Consider the following 22,094-nt stretch of genomic DNA (forward strand, 5'->3'; position numbering starts at 1 on the left):
ACTTACTAACTAACTAACTAACTTACTTACTTACTTACTTACTTACTTACTTACTTACTTACTTACTTACTTACTTACTTACTTACTAACTTAATAACTTACTTAATAACTTACTAACTTGCTAACTTACTTACTAACTTACTTACTAACTTACTTACTAACTTACTTACTAACTTACTTACTAACTTACTTACTAACTTACTTACTTACTTACTAACTTACTAACTTACTTACTAACTTACTAACTTACTAACTTGCTAACTTACTAACTTAATTACTTACTAACTAACTTACTAACTTAATTACTTAATTACTTAATGACTTACTAACTTACTTAATAACTTACTAACTAACTTACTTACTTACTTACTTACTTACTTACTTACTTACTTACTTACTTACTTACTTACTTACTTACTTACTTACTTACTTACTAACTTACTTACTAACTTACTTACTAACTTACTTACTAACTTACTTACTAACTTACTTACTAACTTACTTACTAACTTACTTACTAACTTACTAACTAACTTACTTACAACTTTCTAACTTTATAATTTACTAACTTACTTTTACTAACTTAGTAAGTAAAAGTTAGTACTTTACTAAAAGTACTTCTACTTACTTTTTACTTTTTCTATTCCTTTCTTTTTCTTTCTTTCTTTTTCTTTCTTTCTCTTTCTTTCTCTTTCTTTTTCTTTCTCTTTCTTTGTCTTTCTTTGTCTTTCTTTCTTTTCTTTCTTTCTTTCTTTCTTTCTTTCTTTCTTTCTCTTTCTTTCTCTTTCTTTTTCTTTCTTTCTCTTTCTTTGTCTTTCTTTGTCTTTCTTTCTTTTTCTTTCTTTCTTTCTTTCTTTCTTCTCTTCTTTCTCTTTTCTCTTTCTTTGTCTTTCTTTGTCTTTCTTTGTCTTTCTTTCTTTTTCTTTCTTTCTTTCTTTCTTTCTTTCTTTCTTTCTTTCTTTCTTTCTTTCTTTCTTTCTTTAGAACTCTTACCCACCAGGAGATGCATCACAGCAACTGGCATAGCTGGTACGCCTTTAACCCACTTGATGCATTGTGTAATGAGAGGGCATTCCATAATTGTGTGTGTAATTACCTAAGTGTAGTTACAGGATGAGAGCTATGCTCGTGGTGTCCCGTCTTCCCAGCACTGTCATATAACGCTTTGAAACTACTGACGTTCTTGGCCTCCACCAGCCTTCTCACCTAACTTGTTCCAACCGTCTACCACTCTGTTTACGAAAGTGAATTTTCTTATATTTCTTCGGCATCTGTGTTTAGCTAGTTTAAATCCATGTCCTCTTGTTCTTAAAGTTCCAGGTTTCAGGAAATCTTCCCTATCGATTTTATCAATTCCTGTTACTATTTTGTATGTAGTGATCATATCACCTCTTTTTCTTGTCTTCTAGTTTTGGCATATTTAATGCCTCTAACCTCTCCTCGTAGCTCTTGCCCTTCAGTTCTGGGAGCCACTTAGTAGCATGTCTTTGCACCTTTTCCAGTTTGTTGATGTGCTTCTTAAGATATGGGCACCACACAACCGCTGCATATTCTAGCTTTGGCCTCTATGTGTGTTTGTGTGTGTGTGTGTAGAGGAAATCCACTCGATTTAATGGCCTATGTGCGGCTGTACCCTGATCATTATTTCCGGAGCTCCGGTATTTCCGAAGTTAAGATTAATTTTTTAACTTAATTTTTCAAGTAACATTCAGGTAGGAATTAACTTAATTTTTCAAGTAACATTCAGGTAGGATATATTTTATACTGTATAACTAAAACAATAAAGTTCATTGTGTAATTGCGTTTCAAGTTAGTTCATGTGTCAGTGCCCATTCTATCATGGGTTACAATTAGTAATTCCTTCATATGAGAAATTGGAACCGACAAGTGGACCACACAACAAGTGAACCATATTAACCAAACACCTCCCTCCCTCACTGCCACTCTTCCCTCACCACCACCACCCTCCCTCCCTCACTGCTTCTATCCCTTCCTGCCTTTCCCCCTCAATGCCTCCCTCCGTCACTGCTTCTCCCCCCTTAATGCCTCCCTCCATCACTGCCTCCCATCCCTACCTCAATGCCTCCCATCCCTCCCTCATTGTCCTTCCTCATAACATGAGAACAGCATGGCTATGAAGGAGGGAGCTACTAACGGGGTCCAGGCTAGGCATAGCCAGACATATGTCAGCACCTGCTCGCAGATGCCAACTGTGCATAATTCATAAATAAAACTATATTTGTTTAATTATTAACCCCTTAGCTGCGTTGCCTCCAAATATGACACCCCCTCAGTGCGCAGGAAATAAATTATCTGGAAAAAATTCTTTTGATTTTTTAAAGTGTCAAAAACCCATCCCTCAGTATGGGTGTGTAAAAAAAAAATTGAAATTGTGCTTACTTTGGCTGCTATGGGGTTCATAAGTTGGCGCGTGACGTCATCATTCCCCGTTCGCCCGTGACGTACGCTCCAGGGGCCAGTAGTCGAAGCGATTTTTCCCATAAGAAATAAAGGGAATTGAATTAATCCGTTCCCCACCCTCCAAAATATTAACATACAAATACATTTTATACTGAATACAATGTTTTTTTCTAAATACAATACAGTACCAAAGTTTCTCTTACCTTTATGGAGGGCTCTTGATGGCGTATGGAAGATGGTGATGAGCGGGGTGGAGGAGAGTTGTTACTGTTTGGAATGGGAGTCCCCTTCCATTATAACATCAGGCAGTGATGTTTTCTTTGGGGTATTCTCTCTCTCCTACGTTTTGCCTGAATACCACTAGGACCTGGTTGTGATTCAGTACGTGTTTGTCTCACTACAAATTTGTCAAGAGACATTTGTTTTTCCCTTCATTTTAACATTTGTCTGTAATGATGCATCACAGTGTCATTGAATAGGTTAAGGCTACGACCTACTGCAGCTTGATTTGGGCGAGTCGTTTCAGCAAAGGTTTGCAATTCTTCCCATGCTGCACACATTTTCTTAATTGTTGAGGAAGAGACATTCTGTACTCTTGTTTCTGCTCTATGGTCATCCTTACATGGGTTTTCATATGTTGAGCCTTACCACTGATTTTCCTGGGACTCATGGCGTGATATATAATAATTACTTTAATGTTCAAAATGCAAAATATCACCATAAAAGCAGAATTTCTTATAGGCGTGATCGTCACTAAGTGGGCAGCTGTAGTAAACTGAGGCAGGTCGGCCGCATGACCGGGAACCACGTGCTCGGTCGACCCGAACGTGTACCAACAAATATCGGAAGTCGACGACACCATCGAATGTCGAGTTGCATTTTTCGATGAAATTTACATCGTAACACGAAATTATCGTAAGTAGGGGCAATCGAATGTCGAGGTGCCACAGTATTGCGGCAGCCAGGAAAATTATAGGATGGATTACGAGAACTTTCAAATCCAGGGATCCCATTGTGAGATTATCCCTTTTTAGTGGTGAATAGGTTACGAGAAACTTCAGTCAGAAAGGACTGAACTATCATCAAACTAATGATGAGGGCAGATTATGCTTTAATGACTGACCAGGGACGCATAGAGCAGCTGCAGGAGTCCAAATCCTTGGCACTTCTCATCCACTAGGTCGTGGAGCTTCTAGGGGCCTTAGAAGGAGGTCATCAGAGTAGCTTAAACAAAATTCACATCGATATAGAATTTATATTTGATGTGTACGGCCATGAAAGCAGTTGGAATCCAAGTAATCCATGCAACATAAAAAGGCTCACAATAGTATTGTCAGTATCGGCAAAGTTATTATAGGGTGGAAGGGTCTGAAGGTGTGAACGTAAAGGCACTTGTACTTAACAGTCAGTTTATTCATAAAACTTAATACTAACAGTACATGACAAGAACAATCTAACGTTACGGTAAGGCAGCTTAACGAGGCTGCAGCAAGTAGCAATAACATACAAGGAAAATCACGGCCCTCGTTGGTGCCAGATGCAAATCTGGAGTCAGTGAGGGTAATTACAGTTGCAACAATGCACAACCCCACATTGGACCAGATGGGAGTCTGAACTCCCAGAACCCTATCAACCAGGTAAGCTCTGGGAGCCTCTGGGTCTCACCCAGAAAAATGGCGTTTCATTACATTCAACGCTGGTTTTTTATATCCAGCCTATAAGCTTAGGTTTTATAGCTAGCACAGGAGGTCTGACACTCCCTTCTTCCCCCCTCTCTTAGGGAAGGTGGGGGGGGGGGGGGGAGGAGCTTAGCAGACAGCGGCGTCATGGCTGTGGTGGCGTCAGGCTTGTTTGCTTATTTTTTTTTAAATTCCTACCTTTCTGGGTGCCTGACTTGGTAGAATGCAGATGTAGACTGCTTCCAACTACATCGGGGTGTCTGTAGGCCAGTGCTCTTGTGTGTCTCTGAGGGGGCCAGGTTCTGGCTCTTTTCCCCAGTAGGCCTAGAACTCCATCGATTGACTGTTTCCACGGTTTAATATATATACACATCAGCCCGGTATAGCTCTGGGGGAGCCTTCGGTTCTCACTCAGAAAATGGCGTTTCATTTCATTTAACGGTGTTTTTTTTTTATCAAAGTGTTAACAGGTGTAGTTAATATGGTGTACCCTCAGTTTTTTTTTTACTTTGCTGCTTTTCACCTTTTCAGACCCTGACTTGGATGCTTCTAAGAGGATAGCAGTTTTACAGTCCAGAATTCAGGAGCTGAAGAGGACATATATGCAAGTTAAAACTGAACTTGCCTCAGTTGAACGTAGAAGGAAAAAGCTTCGTCGGAAAGAACGTGAAAGTAAGATATCATCACACTCTTCATTGCTACATGTAGTTACAAGTTGACAGTTATGCTAATTATGGTTTCATATCTTCCTTCAACATTTTATTATAAATAGCTTTAAATCTTAAGTGGCTTTTGCACATAAATCTTCCTCATGAAGTTTAAGCCATTCTTAACCACTACTTTATTGGTAAAATATTTCAGCCTTCTACATTTTTTCTTATGAATTTTAGAACTATGTCATTTTTTTTGTTCTTTTATAGTTTAAAATATTCTTACATGTCTGTGTTATATACAGTAATTTACACGTTAAATGACTAATATGGTAGCAGACTAACAGAGTGGGAGACATGGCTACATGTCTCCCACTCTGCATACATACAGAGCAGACATGGCAACAGTAGAGGACGTTATTGATCTGAACAATGTGATGAATTCAGCAGCAGAAACTCGAGCTGTTATAATGGGAGACATTAATCACGAGACAATAGGTTGGGCGAATCTTGCATCACAAGTGGAAGGAGAATAATTTCTTGACCTGGTCTTATTGTTTTCCTTTCATCCTATGTTTACTTTTCATTCTATTTTTACTTTTTTTTCTGCTGGGAGCCCCTTTGGCTCCCTGGAGCTATCCAGGCTGAATGGATACGTATAAATTTCTGGCATCATTCAAAGTGCTTGGATTTCTTGCCTAGCGGGGACCACGAGCCAGAACCTGGCCCCCTCAGAGAGGCATGAGGAGCAATGGCCTGCAGAAACCCCCGTGTGGTTGGGAGCATTCTATGTCTGCCATCGACTGGGTAGGTACCCAGAAAGGTAGGCACCCCAAAACAAACCCCCCTATTCTGGTTAAAATAGGGTTACCGAAAGCCGAACGAGTGGACAGAACTCCCCAAATAAAATTATCTAACTAGCATGACGTCATCACTTTTCATTGCATATTTCCGTATTTCCTACCTTCATATTACACATTGTTGTGTATCGTAGTATGTGCATATTGGCTATATGTGCTGATGTTGGTGCTTGGTTGGACTATGTACATGTTCCGTTACCTGATGTTGGACTGCCCTTGTGTTAAGTTATAGAACTGAGTTCTTTCATCTTTTCCTTGTATGCACTGCCAGCTTCTATGTTACAATGTTTGCAAGTGGATGTAGATTTCCAATCATCCACTCCTGCCCCTACAGTTCCTTTTCATTGGGACAGGGGGAGCTAGGATAACTGCCTTGGCTACGGCCTTTTGTTTGTGTTCTTTTTCCAGAAAGTACATTTTGTTTTAGTGCGGTACACGTCCTGAGTAGTTCTCCTCATATATTACGTCTCATGATGCCTCGGCGACATGTGCACTGTTCTCCCCTGCTGGAGCTGGTTGCGCTGCTCCTGCGGGTTGTGGGGTCGCTGTTTTTCACTTCGTGTCTCGCGATTCGGCTCTTGGTGCTCGTTTCCTCATTGGCCCCTGCCTGGGCCCTGGTTCTTGAGTTTATGTCGCTATTTTGTCCTTGCTGTTTGCGGAGTCTGCAGTTCGGCAGTTTTTGCAAGCAGCTTTTTCTTGTTGTCATCCGTTATCGGACTTGTTGGTTCTTTAGTAGGGTCCGGGGGTGGGGGGGGGTTCCTCCTGGAAGGGGAGTTTCTGCTTGCCCGGGTTAGTTCTTTCCCGGCTCGCCAGGTTTGGGTTCCTGGTTTCCTGGCGGATGTTCCATCTGGTTCTTTGTCAGCCTTATTATCAGGTGCTGCTTGCTAAGTGTTCGCACACAGGGGTTTTCCCACGGCTCAGCCTCTTTCAAATGATCGGTCCAGTCAGTAAAGGGGCTGGTTCGGTCTTCTCTTTGTGTCTTCAAGTCTGGTACTTCTGACTCGAGTCTCTCACCATCTTTTTGGTGATCAGGTGACTTTGTCGATAGTGTCCCTCCTGTGTGCTTCGTCTCGGTGGCAGTATGGGGTTTTGCTGGTGGTCTTTCCTTTTCTTTTTGTCTCTTCGTAAGTATCTTGCATTTTTGTTGACGTGGTCTTATCCTTTTCTCGTAGAGGTTGGGGACTATCGTTTTGACACATACTGTCGCATTGTATTACGAGGCATTGGCGGAGCTGCTGCAGCTTGCTTTTATTATTGATGTTACTTCTGTATTGTTTTGCAAGATGTCTCGGGCATTGTTTCACCTAACGATATGATAAAGGCACAAAAAAATTTATACCAAAACAGAGAAGCAGAACTAGGAAACAGGATTGGTTCAACAGAAAGTGGGAGAGGGCCAGAGACCAAAAGGCACAAAAATAGAATCAATACAGGAAGAGGCCAAACCCCCAAACATACCAGCGATACAAAGATGTGAGAAACAACTACACGACAGTGAGGAGAGAGGCAGAAAGAAATTTTGAAAAAGGGATTGCAGACAAATGTAAAACAGAACCAGGTCTATTCTATAAATTCATAAACAACAAATTGCAGGTAAAGGATGATATACAGAGGTTGAAAATGGAAAATAGATTCACAGAAAATGAAAAGGAAATGTGTGAAACATTAAACGAAAAGTTCCAAAGTGTGTTTGTACAAAATGAAATCTTAAGGGAACCAGATACAATAAGAATTCCAGAGAACAACATAGAGCACATAGAGGTGTCTAGAGACGAAGTGGAAAAAATGCTCAAGGAGCTAAATAAGAACAAAGCAGTTGGTCCAGATGGAGTTTCACCATGGATTCTGAGAGAATGTGCACCTGAGCTCAGCATTCCTCTTCAACTGATTTTTCAGGCATCCCTCTTTACAGGAGTTGTAGCTGATGTGTGGAAAAAGGCTAACAGTTCCAATCTACAAAAGTGGAAGCAGGGAAGACCCCCTTAATTATAGACCGGTATCATTGACCATCATAGTCAAAATATTGGAAAAATTAATTAAAACTAAATGGGTAGAACACCTGGAGAGAAATGATATAATATCAGACAGACAGTATGGTTTTCGATCTGGAAGATCCTGTGTATCGAATTTACTCAGTTTCTATGATCGAGCAACAGAGATATTACAGGAAAGAGATGGTTGGGTTGACTGCATCTATCTGGACCTAAAAAAGGCTTTCGACAGAGTTCCACATAAGAGGTTGTTCGGGAAATTGGAAAATATTGGAGGGCTGACAGGTAAGCTTCTAACATGGATGAAAAATTTTCTGACTGATAGAAAAATGAGGGCAGTAATCAGAGGCAATGTATCGGACTGGAGAAATGTCACAAGTGGAGTACCACAGGGTTCAGTTCTTGCACCAGTGATGTTTATTGTCTACATAAATGATCTACCAGTTGGTATACAGAATTATATGAACATGTTTGCTGATGATGCTAAGATAATAGGAAGGATAAGAAACTTAGATGATTGTCATGCCCTTCAAGATGACCTGGACAAAATAAGTATATGGAGCACCACTTGGCAAATGGAATTTAATGTTAATAAATGCCATGTTATGGAATGTGGAAGAGGAGAACATAGACCCCACACAACCTATATATTATGTGAGAAATCTTTAAAGAATTCTGATAAAGAAAGAGATCTAGGGGTGGTTCTAGATAGAAAACTATCACCTGAGGACCACATAAAGAATATTGTGCGAGGAGCTTAAGCCACGCTTTCTAACTTCAGAATTGCTTTTAAATACATGGATGGTGATATACTAAAGAAATTGTTCACGACTTTTGTTAGGCCAAAGCTAGAATATGCAGTGGTTGTGTGGTGCTCATATCTTAAGAAGCACATCAACAAACTGGAAAAGGTGCAAAGACATGCTATTAAGTGGCTCCCAGAACTGAAGGGCAAGAGCTACGAGGAGAGGTTAGAAGCATTAAATATGCCAAAACTGGAAGACAGAAGAAAAAGAGGTGATATGATCACTACATACAAAATAGTAACAGGAATTGATAAAATTGATAAGGAAGATTTCCTGAGACCTGGAACTTCAAGAACAAGAGGTCATAGATATAAACTAGCTAAACACAGATGCCGAAGAAATATAAGAAAATTCACTTTCGCAAACAGAGTGGTAGACGGTTGGAACAAGTTAGGTGAGAAGGTGGTGGAGGCCAAGATCGTCAGTAGTTTCAAAGCATTATATGACAAAGAGTGCTGGGAAGATGGGACACCACGAGCGTAGCTCTCATCCTGTAACTACACTTAGGTAATTACCTTCGGCCTGCTCATGCACCACCTAACCATCCTGGTCTTTGGACAGTGCTCTTGTTTCTGTCTTGGCCTTGGTTTGTTGTGGCTCCTTTGGTTCAGGATTGTTTTTCCAAGGCTCTTTTCTTGTTGGCTTTGGCCTCTGGGGGTCAGGTTGGGAAGCTTCATGCTCTCCTCCGGAGCTGGGGTTTCTGCTCTTTTGGTCGTAGTGATAGGTTTGTTCGTTGCAGCCATCTCCTTTTTTTGGCGAAGAATGAAACTGCTGCTTTCCGGAGGTGTCCTTGGGTTGTTGATGCTTGGTTGATCAGGCCAGGGGTGTATCATGTGTTATTCCGGTTGAGGCTCTCCGCCGTTGTTTGCACTCCACGCCTCTGTGGCTGGGGACATACTTTGGGTTGATCCCTTCTTCCCTGTTTTCGATTTCGGGTCTCTCAGGGCGTCTGCAGGGTTATTCGGTCTAGCTAGCCTGCAGTCTATCCCCGTGCCCATGACGTTCGTAAGTTTTATGTGCTTGCTGCCTTCTTTGGTAACATGTCCTGGGCTGATATTCAGGCACGGGGTTTTTGGCGGTCGAACAGGGTCTTACTTCTGCACGCTACCTCGTGAATGTTTCTGAGCTTAGTCAGGCCTGTGTCGCGTTGGATCGGCAGTTGCAGCTCGTTGTCTCAACTTCGAGTTGAAATGTGAGCACCAGCCGCCTCATTGGTAAGTACCTTTGTTTTCATCTTTGGTGTAGTAGCTCTGGGGGAGCTCTGAGGGAGCCAAAGGGGTTCTCACCAGAAAACCAGCGTTGAATGTAATGAAACACCATTTTCTGGGTGAGTTCCAGAGGCTCCCCGGCAACCCTCCCTCCTTCCGGTTGGCGTTTTTTTTCACATGTTTTTGACATCCAGCCTCAGAACTGCAGGGTGGATCGCTGGTGCAGAGGTCTGGGGCTCTTCCCTTCCCCTCCCAGGCAGGGGGGAGCTGCAGACATATTACCTATTATTACCTAAGTGTAGTTACAGGATGAGAGCTACGCTTGTGGTGTCCCGTCTTCCCAGCACTCTTTGTCATATAATGCTTTGAAACTACTGACGGTCTTGGCCTCCACCACCTTCTCACCTAACTTGTTCCAACCGTCTACCACTCTGTTTGCGAAAGTGAATTTTCTTATATTTCTTCTGCATCTGTGTTTAGCTAGTTTAATTCTATGATCTCTTGTTCTTAAAGTTCCAGGTCTCGGGAAATCTTCCCTATCGATTTTATCAATTCCTGTTACTATTTTGTATGTAGTGATCATATCGCCTCTTTTTCTTGTCTTCTAGTCTTGGCATATTTAATGCCTCTAACCTCTCCTCATAGCTCTTGCCCTTCAGTTCTGGGAGTCACTTAGTAGCGTGTCTTTGCACCTTTTCCAGTTTGTGCTCGCCTAATTGTGCTTGCGGGGGTTGAGCTCTGGCTCTTTGGTCCCGACATGTGGCACGGCTCGTGTGACGTCATGCTCATTTGCTCGTTTTCATTTGAGGAGTTCTGCCCACTTGTTTGTCTATTTTAGTTGTTTTCACAAGAATAGGAGTTTGTTTTGAGGCACTTTGTTTTCTGGGTGCCTATCCCAATTGATGTCAGTTATAGAATGCCCCAAATCCCATGTGTAAATCTATAGGCCATTGCTCCTCGTGCCTCTCTGAGGGGGCCAGGTTCTGGCTCGTGGTCCCCGTAGGCCTAGAACTTCATTCACACTGATGCCAAAGTTTAGGGACATAAATAGTCTGGATAGCTCCAGGGAGCCACCGGGACTCGCCCAGAAAATGACATTTCATTACATCAAACGCTGGGTTTTTTCATCTTGCATTTCATCTAATTCTTATCTTTCATCATATTATCTTTGTCTTTCTCTTTCGTTCCATCTTTCATCTCACTCACTTTGCTTATATTATCTATCTCTTCTATTCTTTTTCCATTACACAACTTGATAATGGTCCAAGATGGACTGAAATTTCGTCATTTCTTAATTTTTTGTGTGGGGTTTGGACATCATATCTTCAACCACATTATTGTGACTGACTTTAAGGATAAATAAATGACTTTTAGAATTCAGTTCAAAGAAGTGTAAGGTAATGAAGCTATGAAATTGATATTGAGAAGTTGTAAGAAACTACACCGTGAGTTGAGGCAACTGCTAGAATTAATAAGACAAATATTTGGGAGTTGATATAATCCTAACACTAACCACAAAAACTCTCAAACAGAATATCATCAGAGGTATATGGGAAATTGACGAACATAAGACATTATTTAAAAGCCTGTGCAGTGACCGGTAGTCACCGTAAAACCATATTCAGGGCCTACCTGAGACCGTTAATGTCTCGGGTAATATAAATTACCCGAGTAGTGTAAAAATATACTTACACCACTGGCATAGTGAAGCACAATAAGTTTGAGAAAGTACAAAGCTTTGATTCTATTGTAGTACTAGATTTGAGATGGCTCAGAATAAGGATTGGGAGAACCTCTCCACCTTAGAGGAGAGAAGAAACAAGAGGAGCCTTGATCACTACAGTCAGTATGCTGAGGGAAATTGATGAGGTGGACAAGGACAGTCTATTTAAATTATTACATTAATACATATAACGTTTAGAGCAAATTATATTCACAGTTTTTGTTCAGTACCTAGAATATTTCCAGGATGCACTTGCTTGATTTTCTCCTGTGTTCTCCAGCAATTCTTTAATTTTATTTTGTTTGTTTTTATCCAACAGAAGAAACGAAGACTGAACCTACTTAACAAGATGTGGGTATGATAGTGTGCAGTCATCTGTGATTTATAGTGGTCAGCAGTGTTTGCTGTAAGTGGATGGATGGATCTCAGTAGTCTTGTGTAAGCATTGCTCAGTGACTTGTTAGCCTTTAAGGTAACATTCAGATAAGTTTTATTTGTAAAAAATTTCATCAAGCTATGTAATTTTTTTAACTTAGTCTTATGTTCATGTTTTATGTTTAAAATGAATTTTAACTTACAATTGTTGTGTATCAGCAATGATAAGGCTAATTGAGTGCCTTGGTGTTTGTGTTTGGGTTCTCAAAGCTAAATAAACTGATATGGTTATTAAAAAGGCTGAGCTTGTTTACTGTGAATAAGAGCTTTAATATGAAGAGATTTATGTGGGCCATAAGCAGTGATAAGCTTGTGTACAGTTCAGGCAGGTAATACTTTTGATTGTTCTCTTGTCCAAAGCTGAAGCTTGAATATAAAGGTGAATGATTTGCCTTGCTCGCTGATTTACTGTTAAAAGTTGGAATTTAGACCACAGTTGTGTACAGATGTATAAGTGTACATAAGACACACTCGTGATACTTAAAATACTTTTTTATTGTTATCTTTTATAGGGTAGTGTACCAGAAACTTCAGTTCTTTTTAGTATTGTAAAACTAATTTTAAAAGAATGCCTTTGAGAGAATTATGTATATTGTGAGTAATAAGTGAATGGATGAATGGTGTTTGAAAGGAAGAGTAGTGTGTTATATCAAACAACAAAGTATTTATGAAAATTTGTAATATTTTTTATACGGACTTTAAACATTTTTTACTCAATATCTTCCTTATTCTCAAATAGACAAGATGTCTCCTGTGAAGTACAAGTTGTACATGGGTATTTGCATGAACCAGGTCAAATATGTTTATCTGTAAACCTTACCATGTTTACTCATGTCAGCTCTAATTTGACTTGTTGGTCAATGTTTATCTTCAGCACATTACTATTTCAGAGTAATTTATTTATGGATGATTGAAGCCTTAAGTTCTGCAGATTTTTAGATCTTAATGTTAGCTAATCAGAGTACAGCTTTACATGCTCAAAATTAACCTTTCATCCTCCATGCTAAACTCTGATTCCTAACTCGGTGTTTTGGCTTGGTTTGATAGCAGAATATCCATGCTGTTTCTTTTAAACTTTAATAGAGTGGCATAATCATAGAATTACAGTGATTTACATAATTAAAAAAAATTTAGTTTTAGGAATAAGTAGGTCATTTGCTTCACTTAACAATAGTAGTGTATTTGTCCTCAGTGATGCCAAGGCTTAATAAATTATTGTTAACACCAGTATACCTTGACAAGAGGTTCTCCTTGCCATAGCAATACCTTGTCATACCATAACTCAAGGATAGTGCTCTACATATCTATTCACTGCAATACAGTAGCTCTGAAGAAAGTAAGGGAAGTTAATCATTTTGCTAGAAGGACATTGTAATTCAGTGGTCAAGCCTGTTTTGTTAAGTTTTACTAGTTCTCTAAAGCTAATCTTCTTTTTGGTTGTATGGGTTTAGGAGAGGGGTGCATATGATGTGTTTTGTGATGGCAGTACATATTTTGGGTTATATATGTGGTTGGAAGAAGGTGTAGAGTTTGAGTTGAGGGATTAATATTTATTGGGAACTGGCAGGGAGGAGGGGATGCATTGTGTAATGAGAGGGCATTCCATAAGTGTGTGTGTGTGTGTGTGTGTGTGTGTAACTACACCCAAGTGTAGTTACAGGATGAGAGCTATGCTCGTGGTGTCCCAGTCTTCCCAGCACTGTCATATAACGCTTTGAAACTACTGACGGTCTTGGCCTCCCCCCACCTTCTCACCTAACTTGTTCCAACTGTCTACCACTCTGTTTGCGAAAGTGAATTTTCTTATATTTCTTCGGCACCTGTGTTTAGCTAGTTTAACTCTTATGACCTCTTGTTCTTGAAGTTCCAGGTCTCAGGAAATCTTCCCTATCGATTTTATCAGTTTCTGTTAATATTTTGTACGTAGTGATCATATCAACCTCTTTTTCTTCTGTCTTCTAGTATTGGCATATTTAATGCCTCTAATCTCTTCTCGTAGTCTAGTTTAGTGCCTTCAGTCTATCTTCTTACCTAATTTCTCACAGCTTTGAGACGAATCTCACTGCAAATTTCTGCACCTTTTCGGGGTTCCTTATGTATCTTTAAAATGGTGACTCTATGATGGGGCAGCATACTCTTAAGACTGGCATCACATAGGCGATATATATAGTGATCTAAAAGCCTCCTTATTCAAGTTTCTGAATGATGTTCTGACTTTTGCCAGAGTAGAGTATGCTGCTGACATTATTCTATTTATATGAGCCTCTGGAGTTAGGTTTGGTGTTATGTTCACCCCCCTAGGTCTCTTTCTCTAGACATTATAGGGCTCCTGTCCCCATTTCCATCACCATGCACTTGTTAGTGTTGAACTCTAGCAGCCATTTCACGGACCATCTCTGCAACCTGTTCAAGTCATCCTGGAGAATCATACAATCCTCATCTGTCTCAACCCTCCTCATTAGTTTTGCATCATCTGCAAACATTGACATAAAAGACTGAACTCCTGCACTCAAATAATTTACATAAATGTTGAAAATGATCGGTCCCAGCACCGATCCTTGAGGCACCCCGCTTGTTACTCTACGCCAGTCCGACTCCTCGCCCCTCACTGTCACTCTGAAACCTGTCTTGTCGGGTAATTCCTTATCCATGATAGTGCATTTCCGTCAACTCCTGCCTGCCTCTCAAGTTTGCCTTTTGTGTGGTACTGTATCAAAGACTTTTTGGCAGTTCAGAAATATATAATCTGCCCATCCTTCTGTATCTTGCCTTATTTTCGTTATTGTGTCATAAAACTCCAGGAGGTTCGTCAGGCATGATTTCCCTGCTCTAAAGCCGTGTTTTTGTTTACTTACAAACCCAATTCTTTCTAGGTGTGCAATTAGTCTTAGCCTTATAATTCTTGCAAGTACTTTGCAAGGGATGCTTGTGAGACACACTGGTCTCTAGTTAAGTGCCTCTTCTCTATCTCCTTTCTTGTAGATTGACACCACATTTACCTTCTTCCAGCAGCTGGGCAGTTTCCCCTATGTAAGTGACTCATTATAGATTAGTGCTAGAGGTATGCCGAGGTCCTGTGCTGCTGCTTTTGTCATCTATGGTGACATTCTGTCTGACCCAGTAGCTTTATTTACATCCAGTAATGCTAGCTGTATTCTTTCTTCCTTTTGCCCGTTACCTCAAAATTTAGTAATTTCTCTTCAGGGGCTGCTTCCTCATCTAGTTCTGGGAGCTGTTCAGGCTCAGTAGTGAACATGCCCTGGAAGTTGGCATTGAGCTCCTCACATTTATCCTGACAGTTTCTTTTATCATTTTCTGTATATTTCCCCCTTTTAATTATTCTGTATTATTCCCCTATTTCGTAATCTGGTCACTTGGTCATTCACTAGTCATGTTTCTTCTTATATGGCTATGTAGGAGTTTCAGTTGGCTCTTTGCTTTGGAGACAAAGCAAAGAGCTTTGCTTACATTTTCATAGTTTCTTTCTGCCAATTTTTTTTGTTTATATAGTCATTCCTGGCCCTGTTGAATCTATTCCATTTTTCATCTGTCCTTCGCCTTCTGTATTTCGTCCACTTCATTCTGCTTTTTGCTCTTCCTTCCTGGCACTGTCTATTGAACCATGGGTTATTATACGTTCTTCTTTTTTACCCTTAATGGTGGTATGAGTCTCTCTTCTGCCTCTTTGTACCTCAGTTTTACTTGTCCATCATTTCCTGGACTGTCTTCCCTCTAAGTTCCTCCTCCCATAGCACACTTCCCAGATACTCTTTTACTTTCATGTAATGTCTCTTTTTTTTATATATATATATTCTGCTCTCCCTTCCCTGACTCCTTAGTCTTTCATCGTGTAGTCTCATACCACGACACACTTGCTCCTTAGTGGTATTTCATGCTCATAAGTTCTCAATGTGTCTCTCATTCTGGGTGAAGATCAACTCCAGTAGACATGGTGTATCTCCTGTTCTTTACATGTTGTATTAAGAAGTTTCTTTCTACAACTTACACTAATTTTGCTTCCCACATTTCTTTCCCACTATGAGGATTTCTGGAATCCTAGTCAAACTCTCCATGATTTAGGTCCCTCATGACTACAAGTTTAGCTCTCATTCTGTGTGCCATTGTTGCTGCTCTCTGCAATGCCTCTATGCATGCTTTGTTGATGTCATCATATTCCTGGCTGGGTCTTCTGTTGTTTGGTGGGGGTTGTAAATTACCAGGACCACAATTCTACTTTCATCTGCTGTCAGTGTCCCAATGATGGGAGTCTGTGTATACGTTTTCACCTTGATTCTTGAGTTCTTCAAATTTCCACTCCCATTTTACTGGGAGTGCAACTCTACATCCTTGCCTTTGTTGTCCTTCTTTCCTTATTACTTGGAATCCCCCTGGAAATATTGCTTCGGAGATTGTATCATTTATTTTCGTTTCCACTATATCAATCAAATCTGAATCACTTTCACTTACTCTTTCATTAATTTCCTCTGCCTTGTTAGTAACTCCATCGGTATTCGTGTACCAAACCTTCAGGCTCTTCCTGGACACACTATTCCCAGAGATTTCAGTGTCAGGGTGAAATAGGGGGTGAATGGGGGTCAGGGAGTCTAGGGGTGAGTGGGGGCCAGGAAGTCCAGGGGTGTGTGGGGGTCAGGGAGCGAGGGGTGGTCAGGGAGTCAAGGAACGAACAGAAATCTGGGAGTGGTTGGGTGTCAGGGATTGGGCAGTTTTAAGGAAGGTGGTGGGAGTCACTGTGTGGGTGGGGGTCAGGGAGCAGTTTGGGAACAGGGGTGTGGATGGTGGTCAGGGATTGGGTGGTAGATGGGGAGTTAGTGAGGGTCAGGGAGTGGGTGGGAGTCAGTGAGTGGGTGGAGGTCAGGGACTGGGCAGAAGTTAGGAAATGGGTGGAAGTCATGGAGTGGGAGGAAGTCATGGAGTGGGCAGAAATCAGGGATTGGGTAAGACGGTAGATGTTGGTGGGAGGTAGGGCATGGACATGAGTTAAGGGGGGTGGGGTGGCAGAGCAGAATCATGTATGGTCAGGGGTGTGTGTGGGACAAAGCATGGTTGGGTGGGGGAATTGGGTGCAGCAGGGATTGGTGGGGGGGGGGATAGGTTGGGTCATTTTCAGGTAATGGAGGGTTGGGGGATGTGTTAGGGTGTGGTTGTGGGTGGGGGGGGGATAGGTTGGGTCATTTTCAGGTAATGGAGGGTTGGGGGATGTGTTAGGGTGTGGTTGGGGGTGGGGTTGTGGTGGTGTGATGGATGTCTAATTGACAGTCACTGTTTGGATGTTTCATCTCTACTGTCATGAAAGTCTGTGACTTGTGTTCCTGCTGCTCCTGTTTTGTTATTAATCATTCTATGTAAACATTATAATAATTTCCTGACCTCCTTAGTAAATGTTTATACTCCAATATATATTTAACTGAATGTCCATTGGTAAATTCTAACAAAACAAATCTATGCTGAGTATATGGCCCAATGCAGTGTGATATCACAACCTCTGTCATCTCTTGGTCAGCATTCAAACATCTCATGATCTCTCCCTGTTCTAGTCTTTCATATTGTATCCTCTAGTGTTTTGAAGGCATGCGTTCCTTGATTAGTCCCTGTATTACTACTGTTCTTTCTTCTGTTGTTTATTGTAATTATCTCTCTCATCACTGCTTCAATGTCTCATGATGTATTGCACCCCTTGTAGTAGTCGCTTTCTCGTTTCTAATTACCATATTGCTCCCATCATTTTCACATAGTCATCAGGTGCTTTGTAATCTTTCCAATTTGTCCTCTAGCTGTTGGTCTTGCCTCCCCAGCTTGCTTGCTACCCCAGTGGTGGTTGACCCTACCTCAGTTAATCTGGTGTCCTGGAATATGTCTTCCAACCCCTGATTATGACTGATACTAAGTTATTCTTCTCTCCAGTCTTTACCTTGCTGCCCCCCACTCTGTTTTCATCTTCCTAATTTCTGCTTTATAATATTCCTCTCTCCACTGCTTGTTTGGTCATTTCACATTCATTTTGTATCCAAGTACTTTTTCTATTCTAAGATGATCTTAACCCAAAGTTTACCCCTCTCTTCCCATTCCCCCAAATCACCCTCTACAATCCTATCTATTCCTCCCATTGTGAGTTCCTCCATGCTGCACCTTGACCTAGTTACTCTTCATGTGTCAGTCATTGCAAGAAAGCCTGCCATTTACCTTACCCTCCTGCCAGCACAGTACAGTAGGTGATATTTGCCAGTACATCGTCTTCAAAGTCTTGAGCTTCCAATCTACATTTGGAAGCTTCCATTTACAGTTCCTAGCATTGCCAGTTAACTTTCCACTATTCAAATTTCAGTAACCCTTCACTGTATCCCCCCTACACATTCTCAGAGGATGGTTCGTCACGTCTAACCTGGGTGGCGGTCACGTCAGGATGTGTGTTTGTGTGTGTGTGTGTAATTACCTAGGTGTAGTTACAGGATGAGAGCTACGCTCGTGGTGTCCCATCTTCGTAGCACTGTGTCATATAACACTTTGAAACTATTGACAGTTTTTGACCGCCACCATTTTCTCACTTATTAACTTGTTCCAACCATCTACCACTGTGTTTTCAAAAGAAGACTTTATAATATTTTTTGGCACCTTTGTTTCCTTACCTTGAATGTGTAACCTCTTGTGTGAGAGTTGAGAATGAGTACTCTCCTAATTGTGCTTGCGGGGGTTGAGCTCTGGCTCTTTCAACTGTCAATCAACTGATGTACAGATTTCTGAACCTACTGGGCTCTTATCATATCTACATTTGAAACTGTATGGAGTCAGCGTCCATCACATCACTGCCTAAATAAAATAGTGTGTGTGTACTCGCCTAATTGTGCTTGCGGGGTTGAGCTTTGGCTCTTTAGCCCTGCCTCTTGACTGTCAATCAACTAATATACAGATTTCTGAGTCTATTGTTCTGTGTTTGTGTGCATGAGTGTGTGTAATTCCCTAAGTGTAGTTACAGGATGAGAGCTACACTCGTGGTGTCCTGTCTTCCCAGTACTCTTTGTCATTTAATACTTTGAAACTACTGATAATTTTGATGTGTGTATGTGTAAGAGTTAGAGAGATTGATTATGCTGATTATGGAAATGCCATGTAAACCTTTATCTGTTGCTATAAAGCAGCTAGTTGTATGTAAAATATTTTTTTCCCAGAATTTATTATTGTATCATTTGCTAGCTTATCAGAACAGGCTTCACACTGTCTCGTGTGTATATGTATAGTCATGTAAGTATATTCAATATTAGACATATTTATAATATGTAATGCAACAAATCTGATGTCCAAATATCAGCTACCTTGCTCATACCTGGAGGGGGTTGCGTGAGTTGTTGTTCTCTCTGTTCCCAACCTGGAGCCAGGCTTAACTTGTGAGAGCTTGGTCCAACATGCTGTTGCTTAGAGTGGCCCACCGGCGGGTTCCGTATTCACTACAGCCCAGTTGGTGCGGCACTTCTTAAAGAAAACTACCCAATTTTCTCTTAAAGATGTTCCCTTTAGCTACCCATTAATTCAAGTTTGATTGCATGGTTATTTTATGAAAATGCACGAGTAACTGATAATGCTTCAGATGAACTACTAGAATTTACACAAATTTAACTACAGTAGAATGAATATTTCATATTTACTTAATTATCTGATTCATTTGTTTGGTATCACAAAATAGAATTTTCTAGCCAAATTTCTGCAACCTGTTTGGCGCATCAGCACAGATGGTAGATTAGTTACTATGTTTGCATTGTCAGTATACTGTATTGCAGTACAGTACTATACACATGCACACCTATTTCAAGAACTATGGCAAGTGTTAACAAAATAGTATATGAAGAATGTTTATAATGATTAAATTATGTAATGCTGGAGTAAGAGCAGCAGGTCACTTTTAAGCTGACAACACTTGTTTACTTATCACTGTACAGTTCATAGTTGTTACACCAGAATCATGAAATACATGTTTTATGTTTAATTTTATACTTTACTTCTTGAAATTTTATCCTTATGTATCAGCCTAGAACAATACAGTATATTTCATAATAAAAATGCAAGTTTCTTTCATATTGGTACTCCTCAGGGTGTTTTCTTGACAAAGCAAGATGGCTCTGGTGCACCTCCATTTAGGTGATCACAGATGGCTTCTACTTACCTTTCTTGCCAACTGTGGCAGCACATAGCAGAAACACCCCACTACATAGACGATCTTTGGCTTTTCCACCCATGCTTTACCTGTGCATGGTGACCCATATATTTTTCTTCATTTGGAAATTAAGCCTACAGTTCCTGGTGACATGTTTTCTGCCAAACAGAATCAATCTGCTAGTCCTTATTAGTCCCTGAATTGCCATTCAGACTTTCCACTGATTACCTGTGTATACCCGTGAGGTCGCCAGATTGTTTGTGCTTTACCTTCACTTGTTGGACTCCATGATAGATGAAAGAACAGGTAAGTAAAGCCTAATGTCATGTCATATGTTGTATTTGTTTAACCACCACCACCTGTGGAGAGTGAACAGACCGAGTCAGGCCTCTCTAGAAGACTATTTTTCCTTAACCCCTGCACTGTGCACCTGTTATTTGCAAAAGCTTCAAAGTGCAATTGTTAAGGACTTGTGCAAATTCTATGCACAAGGAATATGCAAATATGCCACCCTAAACTATGTAAATTTTCAATTAGAGACAAAAAATGTTACAATCTTCAATGTACGGAATTCCACGTGAGAGGTACACATCGTTATAAACGAGAAGATCAATATGATACTACTGAAATCTTTTTAGAGGAAGGCAGAAAACAGTAGAACATATAAGAGAGAGGAGCAGGCATATAGTGCCACTGCAGGATTTCAGAGGGAGGGAGGGAGATATCCACAAAACTGGAATAAAAGTCATCATCAAGCAAACAGGTACTACACCACACAACACCTCACACCAATGGTGAACAACTCCAAGGTAGCCTGAGAGCTAATATAGAGTTAGGCAAGGATCTCCAACTGGAAACTTCACTTACAACTCACATAGAGGGGGTGAATAAAGAACTACAAAAGTATAAAGAAGAAATAAAAACAACATATGCTCAAGTTGTAAAAGAGAAAGGGACTATCAAAGAAGTGTGTTCGGAAGTCAAAACCAGAAATGACCAACAAGAAGCAGAAATTAGGCAAGCAATTAGGAAAAAACTGGTTACCAACAGTAAACTAGTACAAAACACTGCAGACAGAAGTAAGTCCATAATAATTTTTGGATGTTTAGAGAAGGAAATTTCATCTAGGGTGGACCGAGCAGCAGAAGAGATGAAAATCATAGAGAAAATAGTAGGTTTAGGAGAAGGCTCAAAGGAAAATGTCAGAGATTTTAGAAGAATAGGAAAATATGAGAAAGACAAGAACCACCCCTTAAGGGTGACGTTTAATGGAGTGAAAAACATGATGGAATTGCTTAGAAATGCCAGGAAATTGCAGAGTGATGAGGTTGGCGAACTTTGGTCAATAAGACAAGACCTCTCCAAGGAAGACAGAGAAAAGCTGAAAATGAACCTAATTGAGGCAAAATGTCTAAATGGGGATAGAAATGAAGAAGACAGAAATTCTTTTTTCTACAAAGTGACGGACTGGAAAGCTTGTGAAATGGTACATAAAAACAAAACAACAAGATCAGTAGTGGAAGGGGGAGTAAAGAGCAAAGGAAAAGGGAACATGTTCCTGAAAATTGTATATACCAACATGATGGGGTGAGGTCAAAAACTTTGGAGTTGCAAGATATAATCCAGCTTAGGGTCCCAGATATTGTTGCATTATCAGAGATGAAACTTGAAGAAAATATAATAAATGAAGTCATATTCCCAAGAGGCTATTCAGTTTGGAGACGTGACAGGAAAACTAGGAAGGGAGGAGGAGTGGCTGTGCTGGTGAAAACACACCTGAAGGTAAGAGAGTTAATATTTGAAAACCCTGAGATATTGACATAATGGCATTGCAGATCTGGAATCAGGATGATAAGCTGATAATATTAAATGCCTACAACCCACCAGCAAGCAACACATGGACAAAGGAAGAACTGGATGACAAACGAGAGGGCCTCATAATGGTAATGAGAGAGATTATTGTACAAGCCAGATAACGATAAATCATGACTGTTGATACTGGGAAACTTCAACTTTAAAGCAATAGACTGGGAGGCCTATGAAGCAAGAACGGAGGACTTTTGGACATGCAGATTTGTGAACCTCATTCTGGAGACATTCTTGTATCAACACATAAAGCAGGCCACAAGAATGAGGGAAGGAGATGTACCGTCAGTA

At 40.5% G+C, this 22,094-nt stretch overlaps 1 protein-coding gene across 5 annotated transcripts in view; it reads left to right on the forward strand.

The window, feature by feature from the left end:
- The window catches only part of LOC123775321 (trichohyalin), a 126,627-nt gene extending 113,725 nt beyond the window's left edge, over positions 1-12,902 (forward strand). For all 5 annotated transcript variants that reach the window (XM_045770383.2, XM_045770380.2, XM_069311866.1 and 2 more), the window contains 2 exons: positions 4,632-4,772; positions 11,658-12,902. In XM_045770383.2, the coding sequence (XP_045626339.1) occupies positions 4,632-4,772; positions 11,658-11,683 (167 nt within the window). In that variant the 3' untranslated portion in view covers positions 11,684-12,902. The remainder of the gene's footprint in view (positions 1-4,631; positions 4,773-11,657) is intronic.
- The last annotated feature ends 9,192 nt before the right edge of the window (positions 12,903-22,094 follow it).

This window comes from Procambarus clarkii, chromosome 70 (assembly GCF_040958095.1).
Source record: "Procambarus clarkii isolate CNS0578487 chromosome 70, FALCON_Pclarkii_2.0, whole genome shotgun sequence".
NCBI lineage: Eukaryota > Metazoa > Arthropoda > Malacostraca > Decapoda > Cambaridae > Procambarus > Procambarus clarkii.